At 46.0% G+C, this 11,127-nt stretch overlaps 2 protein-coding genes across 2 annotated transcripts; both read left to right on the forward strand.

Moving 5' to 3' along the window:
* The first annotated feature begins 866 nt into the window (after window positions 1-866).
* On the forward strand, window positions 867-1,507 carry LOC126599188 (uncharacterized). The gene is made up of 2 exons (XM_050265518.1): window positions 867-1,314; window positions 1,401-1,507. Exons 1-2 carry the CDS (start codon window positions 891-893, stop codon window positions 1,505-1,507), a joined length of 531 nt encoding a protein of 176 aa, XP_050121475.1. The 5' UTR covers window positions 867-890.
* Window positions 1,508-1,813: 306 nt separating this feature from the next.
* Window positions 1,814-3,083, forward strand: LOC126599783 (uncharacterized). Its single transcript, XM_050266228.1, has 2 exons — window positions 1,814-1,876; window positions 1,957-3,083. Exons 1-2 carry the CDS (start codon window positions 1,856-1,858, stop codon window positions 2,608-2,610), a joined length of 675 nt encoding a protein of 224 aa, XP_050122185.1. The 5' UTR covers window positions 1,814-1,855; the 3' UTR covers window positions 2,611-3,083.
* The last annotated feature ends 8,044 nt before the right edge of the window (window positions 3,084-11,127 follow it).

Genomic DNA, 11,127 nt, shown 5'->3' on the forward strand with positions numbered 1-11,127 from the left:
GAAGCTTTTTTAGGTGAAGCTTTTTGGGTGAAACTTTTTGGATGAAGTTTTTTGGGTGAAGTTTTGGAGGTGAAGCTTTTCGGGTGAAGCTTTTGGAGGTGAAGCTTTTCGGGTGAAGCTTTTTGGATGAAGCTGTTTTTTTTTTTTTTGGCGCTTGACACGGTCTTCATTTGCTTGTTTTGTAGTGACTGTGGAAGACGGATTGCTTTCTGATTGAGAAGGGTTCCGGCATCGCTTTGCACCATCTTCATGTGGGTAATATAGGAACTTCCTTATGTTTTGATCATGCATGTAGTGATAGAATTTGTTTCTTCTTATTGTAGATGTCAGAGCCTGGAAGTTCTAGTGATGAGGGCTCTTCTAGCTTTAGCTCTAAGTCTGAGTCTGCAATGTCGGAGTCTTCAGGGTCTTTGTTAGAGTCCTGTACTAGAGAAACATTGGATGATCTTCCCAACCGTCGAACTTTAGCTATTGCTAGTTCTTCCTCCATGGCGTTGGGTGAGGGGGTTGTTTTTGATGCCATACCCATAGTTCGCTCTGAGTTCACAGCAGACCATCTAAAGAATAACTTGTTAAATAATGAGAAGCAGGTTGAGGTGCTAAGGCAGTCATGTAATATCCCTCGTAGTGTAGGGATACGTTTGGTACATGATGAAGAATGGCCTTCTGAGCCTCCCCAGGGTCATGTTATGTTCTACACCCAGATATTACTGACTTTAGGGGTGAGACTACCTTTACATCCGTGGTTGCAAAAGATGTTATCTTTGATCGGATATGCACCTGGGCAACTCAATCCTGGTTTCTGGGATACTTTGATTGGATTTTATATCATTTGGATGGAGTGTGGGTTGTGTGAGCCTTCCTTCCATCAGTGGCGTTACTGTTACAAGATGCGCCCAGCAAAATCATGCACTGGTTATGCCGAGTGTGCATGTCGGAGTGAGAGAGAGCGTATTGTGTATGGTAAGAAAAAGGCATACTACACATGGAAAAACCGTTGGTGCTTTCTGTATAATGATTGGGAGTATGATAAGGGTGTCACGCCTGAGCGACGTGTGCTTACTCACTTCCAGACTGTAGGTTGTAACGTATCAACCGTTCGTACTATTTGCTATTTGTTGTGGTCTTTTCTTGCTTCTAACACTTTGCTTCATGTAGTGACGCGGGGCACCATCCAACTGTTTGGGCAGGAGCTATCTGACATAGAGAAGGTGTTGAGGGTGCCCAAAGAGGATAAACACTTAAGCAAGCTACGACCCTTATTTCGTCGGTACGGTTTCCAACCCTTAGTTTCCGAGAGCCAGGGACGATCGAGTAAGTTGTATCCTTCATGTAAACTTAGCTCAATTCCTTACTTTATTTGGAAAGTTGTATTTCTTATTTTGATTTTCCTTATGCAGTGGAGAAGGTAAGCAAGAAAACAGGGACTAGCACCCATAAAAGGAAAGCACCAGTGTTAGTTCCTTCGGAAGACATCCTACCGCATAAGAAAATTCATAAGTTCTGAGGGGAACCATCCGTTAGACCTAAGTCCCAAGATAGGGTCCTTAAGGGGCCTGCCTTTAGAAAGACTGGAGTCGAGGCCGTTGAAAATGCTGCTGCCGTAGTTGTAGGAGAAGGGAGCCGACTGTTGCCTCCTCCTCTTACTATGGAGCACATTGTCCAGGAAAATGATCCCGGTTCCCGCCATGAGGGGAAAGGCAAGGAAAGAGCTGGCAGTGTCCCGTGGAAGGACTTGAGGGTTGCCACGCGGCCAAAGGATTTTGGGGATATCAACAATTGCCTGGCAGGGCGTCGATTCGCCTTCGATGAGCTCGGAGAGCCCTTAGCTAAGGATGAATCGGATTGCGACCGGATGTTGAAGCTTTCTTCATATGTGAGTGTTACTTTGTCATTTCCTTACTTTTTCCTCTTTATTATCATTATTTAGGTAGTGATGATCGTCTTGCCATGCAGGTCATGGCCGAGTATCACGACAGACTGCAAGAGGTTGAGCGGTACAAGGCAAAACTGAAGGAGAATAAGCAGCTTGTGGACGAGGCCCGAAGGAATAAGGGACTTTTGACTCAGGCTCTCCAACTGAAGGACGAAACCATGGAGAGCTTGAAAAGGCGAAATGGTGAGAACCTAAGGCTTAAGAAATTGTTTGAGGCAACTAAAAAACAGTTGGAGGTGGCTACCTTGGAGGTATCCAAGGTTAGGGGAGAATTGGATGGTGCCTTAGTTGAGATTTCTGAACTGGAGAAGAGCATTCCAACTGAAAGGGAGGCTGCTGTGCAAGAATACTTAAGTTCTTCGACCTTTCATCTTGCTATTAAACCCCACTGTGCTCAAGAAGCTTGCTTTGAAAAAAGGAAATGGATGGCCGTCCTTGATCGTTATGATGATGGGAGCATTCTTCGAAAATACCACGAAGATATAGATGAGCATCATCGAAAGGGCGAGACATTTGTCCTTGCTGTTGATCCTAGCAGCGAAGATGAGTCTGATAATGAAGGTAGTGCTGATGCACAGACTCAGCATGGTGAAGAGGATCTTGGGGATGCAGAGGATGATGGTAGGACGCAGAGTGATACTGCCAGGGGTTCGGCTTCAGATGAGAATGAATAACAGTGTCTTTACTATCTGCATGTATTCTGGATGTAGTAGTCTGATGTGTGTATAACATGTGCCCATGTTATAAGCTTGAGAGTTTTGGATTTTAGGTGTTTATGAGTGTTTGCACTATTATTAATGCATGTTTGGCTATGTATGAATAGATCTATTGTTTGGATATAAGCCCTTGTTTGGTTGTTCCTTTCTTTGTATAGTCTTGTCGACACATACTTAGATTTTGTTTCGTGTTGGATATATCTGCTTTGAGGTTTCAACACTTGAGTGTTCCATTGCTAGGAATGTAAAAGAGTGAGGGCTGAGTTGGCTAAATTACCTCTTTATTGAATTCATTGCCAAATGGCCTTCATTACATAGGATGCCGAACGGCTATAGCTCAACACTTGTACATCGTGAGTCTATTTGTAGTAGTACTTCAAGTGATCAGCGTTCCATGGATGGCCAAGGGTCTTGCCATCGGAGCTTCTAAGTGTGTAAGAGCCAGGGTGACTGATGCCAATGACTTCATACGGTCCATCCCAGTTTGGACTAAGTGTGCCTTCACTCGGGACTCTGTCGCAGAGTAATCTTTTCTTTAAGACCCAGTCTCCTATTTTGAAAGAACGAGGCTTGACCCTAGAGTCATAATAGTTGGAGATGCGCTGCTTGTAGGCGACATTCCTCAAGTGAGCTTGGTTTCTGTGTTCCTCGACTAAATCCAAGTTGAGGGTGAGTTGTTTGTCATTTTCACTTTGAATGTAGTTCTGGACTCGGAATGTTGCTTGCTCGAGCTCAACAGGGACAACCGCCTCTGTGCCAAAGGCAAGTGAGAATGGAGTTTCTCCTGTTGAAGTCCGATATGAAGTGCGATATGACCAAAGAACTTGGGGTACAAATTCTGGCCAACAGCCTTTAGCTTTGTCCAAGCTGATTTTCAAAGTGCGCTTGATTATTTTGTTGATGGCCTCAACTTGTCCATTAGACTGGGGATGAGCTGGAGAGGCAAAATATAAGTTGATGTTGAACTTAGAACAGAACAACCTGAACTTCTTGTTGTCAAACTGTCGCCCATTGTCAGTGACTATCGCATTGGGAATGCCGAATCTACAAAGGATGTTCTTCCACACGAAGTCTTCTATCTTTGCCTCAGTAATGGTTGCCAAGGGTTCTACTTCGGCCCACTTTGTGAAGTAGTCCACTGCAACGACTGCGTAACAGACTTTGCCCTTCCCTGCCGGCATTGGGCCGATCAAATCAAGTCCCCACTGGGCGAAGGGCCAAGGGCTGATCATAGGAGTAAGAGGCTCTGGAGGGGAATGAGGAATAGTTGCATATCGTTGACATTTGTCACATGAGCGGGATACTTTGATGGCATCCTGGTGGAGTGTTGGCCAGTAATATCCTTGGCGAAAAGTCTTGTGTGCTAGGGACCGAGATCCAGCATGATCTCCACAGACTCCCTCATGTATTTCCCGAAGGACGATTTCCGCCTCGGCAGGCGTAAGACACCTTAAGTATGGCAGGCTAAAACCTCGCTTATAGAGTTGATCATTGATGATCAGGTAGCGGGTAGACTTGTATCGAATTTGCTTAGCCTGGACTTTATCATTTGGGAGGGTGCCATGAGCAAGGAAATTATAGATCGGGGTGATCCAACTATCCCCCTGTTGTAAGTTGCATACTTCTGCGGCCATGGTGCTTGGTGTTGCCAACAGTTCGACATGAATTTTTCTTCCAATCTTGTCTTCCACAGCCGAGGCGAGGCGAGCCAGGGCGTCTGCATGACTGTTTGCCGCTCGAGGAACTTGGGTGATCTGGTAGTGGAAGTGCTTGAGCAAAAGTTGTGTTTGCGCAAGATATGCTGCCATGGAGCTGTCCTTAGCATCAAAGTTGTTGGTAACCTGGTTGACCACCAATTGGGAGTCACTGAAAATATCAATTTGTTTAACCCCGAGGTGTTTGGCCAAACGTAATCCTGCTAGAAGGGCTTCATACTCGGCCTCATTATTTGATGCCTTGAATTTGAAACGAAGAGCATACTCCATTGCTACTTTGTCGGGTGTAGTCAAGACTAGTCCCGCTCCACAGCCCTGTTGGTTGGATGAGCCATCAACATACAGACTCCATGCTGGGGTTGTTGGTTCTATCTTCTGAGCTTCCGGGGGTAATGAAGCCACTGCTTCAGGTGTAGAAGCAATGTCAACCGGATATGTGAAGTCGGCAATGAAGTCTGCCACTGCTTGGCCCTTCTCAGCTGGCTTTGGTTGGTAGGAGATGTCAAACTCACCCAACGCTATTGCCCATTTGATCATTCGCCCTGAAGTGTCAGGACTTTGGAGTATCTGTCGAAGAGAATAATTGGTAAGCACGATGATGGAGTGCGCTTGGAAGTAAGGGCGGAGTTTTCGAGCAGACATGACCAATGCCAGAGCCAATTTCTCAATGTTAGAGTACCGTGTCTCCGCATCTTGTAAGGCTTTGCTAGCGTAGTAGACAGGTCGCTCAATATTCCCATCCTTTCGAATGAGAACGGAACTTACGGCTGAAGCTGATACCGATAGGTAGATAATGAGAATGTCTCCTACCTCGGGCTTGGAGAGTAGAGGGGCTTTACTCATGTACTCCTTGAGGTTTTTGAATGCCTCGGCACATTCATCAGTCCATGTAATGTACTTCCTACTTCCCTTAAGTGCTTTAAAAAAGGGAGCACATTTGTCTGTGGCCTTAGAAATGAACCTGGTTAAGGCTGCCACCTTGCCAGTAAGGCTCTGGATGTCCTTTGAAGTTACCGGTTCCTTCATGTCGAGGATTGCTTTGATCTTCTCGGGATTAGCTTCAATGCCTCGTTGGCTAATCATGAAACCTAAGAATTTGCCAGAGCCTACGCCGAAGGCACATTTGTTGGGGTTTAACCTCATTCGATACCTCTTCAAAATAGTGAAAGTTTCAGATAGGTTGGTGATGTGTTGGTCAGCATGTTTGCTCTTGACTAACATATCATCAACGTAAACTTCCATGCTCTTCCCAATCTGCTCGGCGAACATTGAGTTGACTAGTCTCTGATAAGTCGCTCCTGCATTCTTTAGGCCGAAAGGCATGACTTTATAGCAGTATAGTCCTCTGTCGGTAGTGAAGGCTGTGTGTTCTTGATCCGAAGGGTTCATGAGGATTTGGTTGTATCCTGAGTAAGCATCCATGAAGCTCAGGAGTTCACACCCGGCCGTAGAGTCTATAAGTCTGTCAATAAGAGGAAGAAGGAAGCTATCTTTCGGACACCCTTTGTTTAGGTCGGTGTAGTCAACACACATTCTCCACAAGACCTTTTGAAGCAAAAGACTTTCTTTGGTCGGATTTTTCTTAACAAGGACCACATTTGCTACCCATGTCGGGTAATTGACTTCGCGGACAAAGCCTATGCCTTTGAGTTTTTCAACTTCTGCTTTCATTGCCTCGTATCGTTCAGCGTCATAAGATCTTCGCTTCTGTCTCACCGGCTTGATCTTGGGGTCAATACTCAAACGATGACAGATGACATCGGGAGAGATGCCTGGCATGTCCTCGTATGACCAGGCGAAGACTTCAGTGTTCTCTTTCAAAAAAGATATCAATGCTAACCGAAGGGGTGGTGACAATGTGGTGCCAATCTTCACCATGCGATCTGGATAATCTCTTGAGATAGGTACCTTCTCCAACTCTTCAGCAGGTTGGGCTTGCTGGGTGAAAGAGTCATCTCGAGGATCATCGGGTTGATTGTTGCTATCAGGAAGATCTAAGTTCGCTTCATCTAGGCTGGTCTTTGTGACTTGGTCATGTACAGACAGGGTTTCCTTGGGTCCGGGCAAGTGTTGTTGCTTAACTGAAGTGTTGTAACATGATCGTGCACTAAGCTGATCTCCTCTGATGTAGCCGTTGCCATGGGGGGTTGGAAATTTCATCAACAGCATATGCGTGGATACCATAGCCTTGAGATCATTGATGCCTGTGCGCCCAAAGATGACATTGTATGCCGTTGGGCAGTCAACCACTAGGAAGTTAGTGGTAATGGTAGCCGTGTAAGGGCCTGTACCAATAGTAAAGGGTAAATGTATGCTCCCTAAGGGTTGCACGATATCACCGGAGAAGCTTATCGGAGGAGAAATCGAGCGATCGAGCAAGTGTTCAGCTACACTGAGTGCCCTGAAAGCTTCGGCAAACATGATATTGACCGAAGCCCCTGTGTCTACGAGGATTCGTCGAACATCAAAGTTGGCTATGTGAGCCTCCACGATCAATGGGTCGTTATGAGGGTAGATGATGCCTCTTTCTTCCTCAGGGTAGAAACATATCGGATCCCAGTTAGGCTTTTGATACTTCCCTCCCCTGATGTCTTCCACGTGAAACACTTGGTGACCAGGCCTCAGAATTCGTTCACTGTTTTTCATGGCCCTATTGGAAGATTCAGATATGGGTGTGCCGCCGCTTATGGAATATATGACATTCACCTGGCGTTGGTTACGGTTATCCCTTTGAGGGTGAAGGAGGAATTGATCAATTTTTCCTTCTCGTGCCAAAGCTTCAATACGATCACGGAGGATGATACATTTCTCGCTATCATGGCCGTTATGCTCATGGTAGCAACAAAACATGCCCGCGTTATTCGGGGGCGTGTAATCTGGGTGCCTCGGCTTTGGCTTTGGTATCAGGTGAGCTATGCTGGGGTAAATGGCCGCGCATGTGGCATTCAAGGGCGTGTATGTCTCATACCTTGGGGTAGGGGGTATCTTGACGCGGGTTTGACCCACTGCATTGACTGCCTGGGGGCGAGCGTTATTGTGGCGATACCCTTGGTTATCGGGATAGTGTCCCTTACTCTTTTTACTGAAATGAGAGTGGTGAGGATGGAAATCCTTCCTCTTGCCTTGAAATTGATATGTCTGTTGATTCGGCGAAGCATTATGCAAGGCATGGGGAGGTGCCACTGCTGTTTGGAAAGTCGAGGTCTTCTCATTTAGGTGAGTTTGGCTTCCACCTCCCACTTGTTGATAAAGGATGGTTGTAGGGGGTTTCTCCTGATATGTCTTTGCCTCGGCGGAGGCATGGTTATAAGCCTGCGTCATCACCTCAGAGTAAGTCTTCCAAGTATTGGCATTGATCATGTATTTAAAGAAACAATCACGCAGGCCTGCCGTGAAGGCTTTGAGGGCAGTATTGTCGTCTGCCTCGGCACACCGGGAGTATTCATGGCTGAAGCGGCCAGCATACATACGTAATGACTCGTCTGGCTTCTGGCGGATAGTGTACAAGTCATCTGCAGAGTGCAAGCGATCGGTTTGGAAAATGTGTTGGGAAACAAATAGTTTCCTCAATTCCTCAAATGAGTCTACCGTCTCAGGTGTAAGACGACAATACCAATTTAGAGCTCCACTAGAGAGGGTGGAGGGGAAGAGAAGACATCGTTCTTCGTCGGTGTGCATCTGGTATGCCATGGTGGACTCAAAGAGGTTAAGGTGCTCAATCGGGTCCTCTTTTCCAGTATAAAGTTGCAAGCCAAGCTTTTGCTTTGTCTTTGCTTGAAGGGGGGTGTTGAGGATCCTCCTTGTAAGAGGGCCAGGCCTGGGTTGGTTCCAGTCAGGTATTTCAGCCTGACGTTCAGCCTTCAACTTGTTTACTTCCTCAAGAATTTGTAGGACAAGGGGGTCCTTAGCGGAGTTATGTGTCACTGGAGCTTTCTTTCGTAAATCTCCATCTCCTATTGGAGTTAGGAAGGTTTGATCAAGGGCATGTGATTTTTCCCTGGACTCTCTGTACTGGCTTCCAGGGTATGTCTGTCGGAACACCTCTGAGTCCCCTGTACCCTCATGTCTCTCTGGGACTTGTTGCCCCTTCCCCAAATTGGTGGCCGACTTGGGCCGTGGCAGGGGACCGAGTCTCTCAGAAATCCTTGGGTCATTAATCTTTGAGCTTATATGGATGGAATTCTCTCGACGTTGCTTTAGGAAATCCCGACAATCGCGAAAGACGGCTTTCGATCCTTCTGCCCCTTCAGCAAAGAGGTGTCTCCCTCCACTTCTTATGGTTCGGGTCGAAGCAACTGGGTTAAGAGAAGCCTCATGTTGATTATCAAGTCGAGGGGTAATCTGTTCCCTATCAGGGATATCTATGTCGAATGCATGTGACCCTCCATGTTGGAGGGCACCCAGTTGATGGTTGACTTCCACGGGGGCAACAAGCTCGCGTGTCTGAGCTTGCCTAGCTTCGTGGAGTGTCTCGAAGAGCTTCTCATATTGCTCCTGGAGGACCTCATTCCTCATTGCTATCTTGTTGTTCTGAGCTTCCAACTCATCGACTTTAGCTTGAAGAAGAACTCGTTTTCCTTCCTTCTTTCGTTGCTTCGCACTATGTGCAAGGGGGGTGTCATTCTGTGTGCTGTGGCTTCCTTCGCTTCCCATGTTGGAGAGGGATGCCTGGTCAAAAGAAAGTGTACGAATGATAGAAACCAGCTTGACACAGCTGAAGAGAGTAGGAATAAGTGTCGTTTCCCACAGACGGCGCCAAATGTTGATGCACAAAATCAGCGAAGACTTTGGTACAACAGAAAGTGTCAGGTTTTATGACCTTCGCTTGGTTGCTTCGGTCACTAGTGAGGATAAGTACGTAAATGAATAGAGACAGAGAAGCAAACACAGGATGTACGTGGTTCACCCAGATTGGCTACGTCCACGGAGTAGAGGAGTTCTTATTAGTAGTGAAGGGCTTACACAAGTACAAAGGATCAAGCTCTCAATTTAGTGAGTTCTTGTGAATGATTTAACACAAATGGCATTAGGCAATATTGTGGGGGAATGACCCCTATTTATAGAAAAACTTGTAGCTTTGTCACATTGACATGTGTCATGTTATGATTGGTTCTTGATGTTGACACGTGCTGCGCTCTGATTGGCTTCTAATCTTGACACGTGTCGAGTAGTGATTGGCCTCCTGGTCGGAGGGGAACTCTTCTGGGTCCTTGACAGTATAGCGTTGGCCGGTGCTCGGTAGTTTCGGGATTGGTCAAGTATGGTACAAACAGCTTCACCTAAGTAAGTTAGGCTACTGCTCATATTGTCAATTGGTTTTATGGTGGAACCTCAACTTTCTTCATAGTATCAGAGCAGGTTATCCCACGTGTGAAGCCAAATGGCCACACGCGCTGCACGTCACCCTGTTGTGTTGTCCACGTGTTAGACTTGAAAATTCGCCACACGTGAGGAGGCGCGTTGAGAATGAGTCCCACATTGATGGGATGAAGAACTTTGCATGGACTTATAAGTAGGTTAGGCTACTCCTCATATTGTCAATTGGTTTTATAGTGGACCTTAACTTTTTTTCAGAATGAAATAGCCCTTCTACTTCATGAATTGGCATTTGGTGGAATGGAATGCAGATATGAGGCTTACAAAATTTCCCTGTTGTACAAAACCGACAACACGAGGAACCACGATCGCCAGTCTGAAGGAGAAGGGGTGGCGACGTTGAGATAAGAGAGAGCCTTCATGTTCTATGAACTTTGTTCGAAGTCAAAGATTGTGGAAGGCAATTGTGGCTGCCATGGAAGGCGGTGCGAAGCAAAATGTGGTGTCGTTTAATTTGAAGTTGCCATGTGGTTTTATAAAACTTTAAAACACTTCCATTTTTTAATCAAATTTATATCCCACTTAAGACTTAATTTCTTGCATGACTCGAGGAATCCATATTTCATACAACCCCCTTCGTTTACATACATTGTCTTCCCCACCTACCATACTACTTCATTAATATTTGGGTAAATTACAGTTTACCACCTCAGGTTTGGAGTCGATTGCAACTTCATACAACATCTTTAAAACATTTCACTTTCATACCTCAATTACTATTATATTTCAATATAATGCATTTGTTACATTTTCCATCCATTGATCCATTAAGAGCTGACGTGGCTGCCACATTTGTGTCACATGGCTGCCAAATTTGTGCCACATGGCAAAAATAATAATTTTTTATTCATTTCAAATATTATAATAATTTACCCAATTAAAAAATAAATAAACTGAAAACCCAGAAACCCTTCTTCCCTTGACCCACCTCCCTCTCCTCCATTCTCTTCCGGTGCGCTGTCCAACAACGTCTCCCCCTGCGGCAACCGGTACTAACATGATAGCCAGGACCACATTCCGCCTTACGAACGGGTGGCGGTGCTCCAAATTGGCGAGAATTGAGGGGATAAGTAGCTCGATGATCTCGAACTCATTCAAGCGGCAGAGAAACCGGAGGTTGTTGCAGAGGTTCTGGCAGATGAGGATCATCTCCGATAGGACCTTCCCCTTGGAGTTAGTCTTGTCAATGATCTCGAGGTAGAGGAGGAGGAGCTTCTGGACAGTGTGGTCCTCTGAGGGGAGAGCGTAGTGGATGATGGTGATGAAGATGTGAGGGATGGTGTCGCCGTTGAGGAAAAGCATGATGGCCTGGGATAAAGAGGAGGGTGATGATCTCGGCGGATCCGAAACGAGGAAAGTGGGATCTGAATTGGAGACATGTGGA

This window comes from Malus sylvestris, chromosome 14 (assembly GCF_916048215.2).
Source record: "Malus sylvestris chromosome 14, drMalSylv7.2, whole genome shotgun sequence".
In the NCBI taxonomy this organism is placed as follows: domain Eukaryota; kingdom Viridiplantae; phylum Streptophyta; class Magnoliopsida; order Rosales; family Rosaceae; genus Malus; species Malus sylvestris.

Coding starts and splice junctions, on each gene's coding strand:
- LOC126599783 (XM_050266228.1), top strand. CDS start 1,856: ATGTTGAAGCTTTCTTCATAT. Junction 1,877..1,956: donor TGTTGAAGCTTTCTTCATAT/GTGAGTGTTACT, acceptor CTTGCCATGCAG/GTCATGGCCGAGTATCACGA.
- LOC126599188 (XM_050265518.1), top strand. CDS start 891: ATGCGCCCAGCAAAATCATGCACTGGTTATGCCGAGTGTGCATGTCGG. Junction 1,315..1,400: donor CGAGAGCCAGGGACGATCGA/GTAAGTTGTATC, acceptor TTCCTTATGCAG/TGGAGAAGGTAAGCAAGAAA.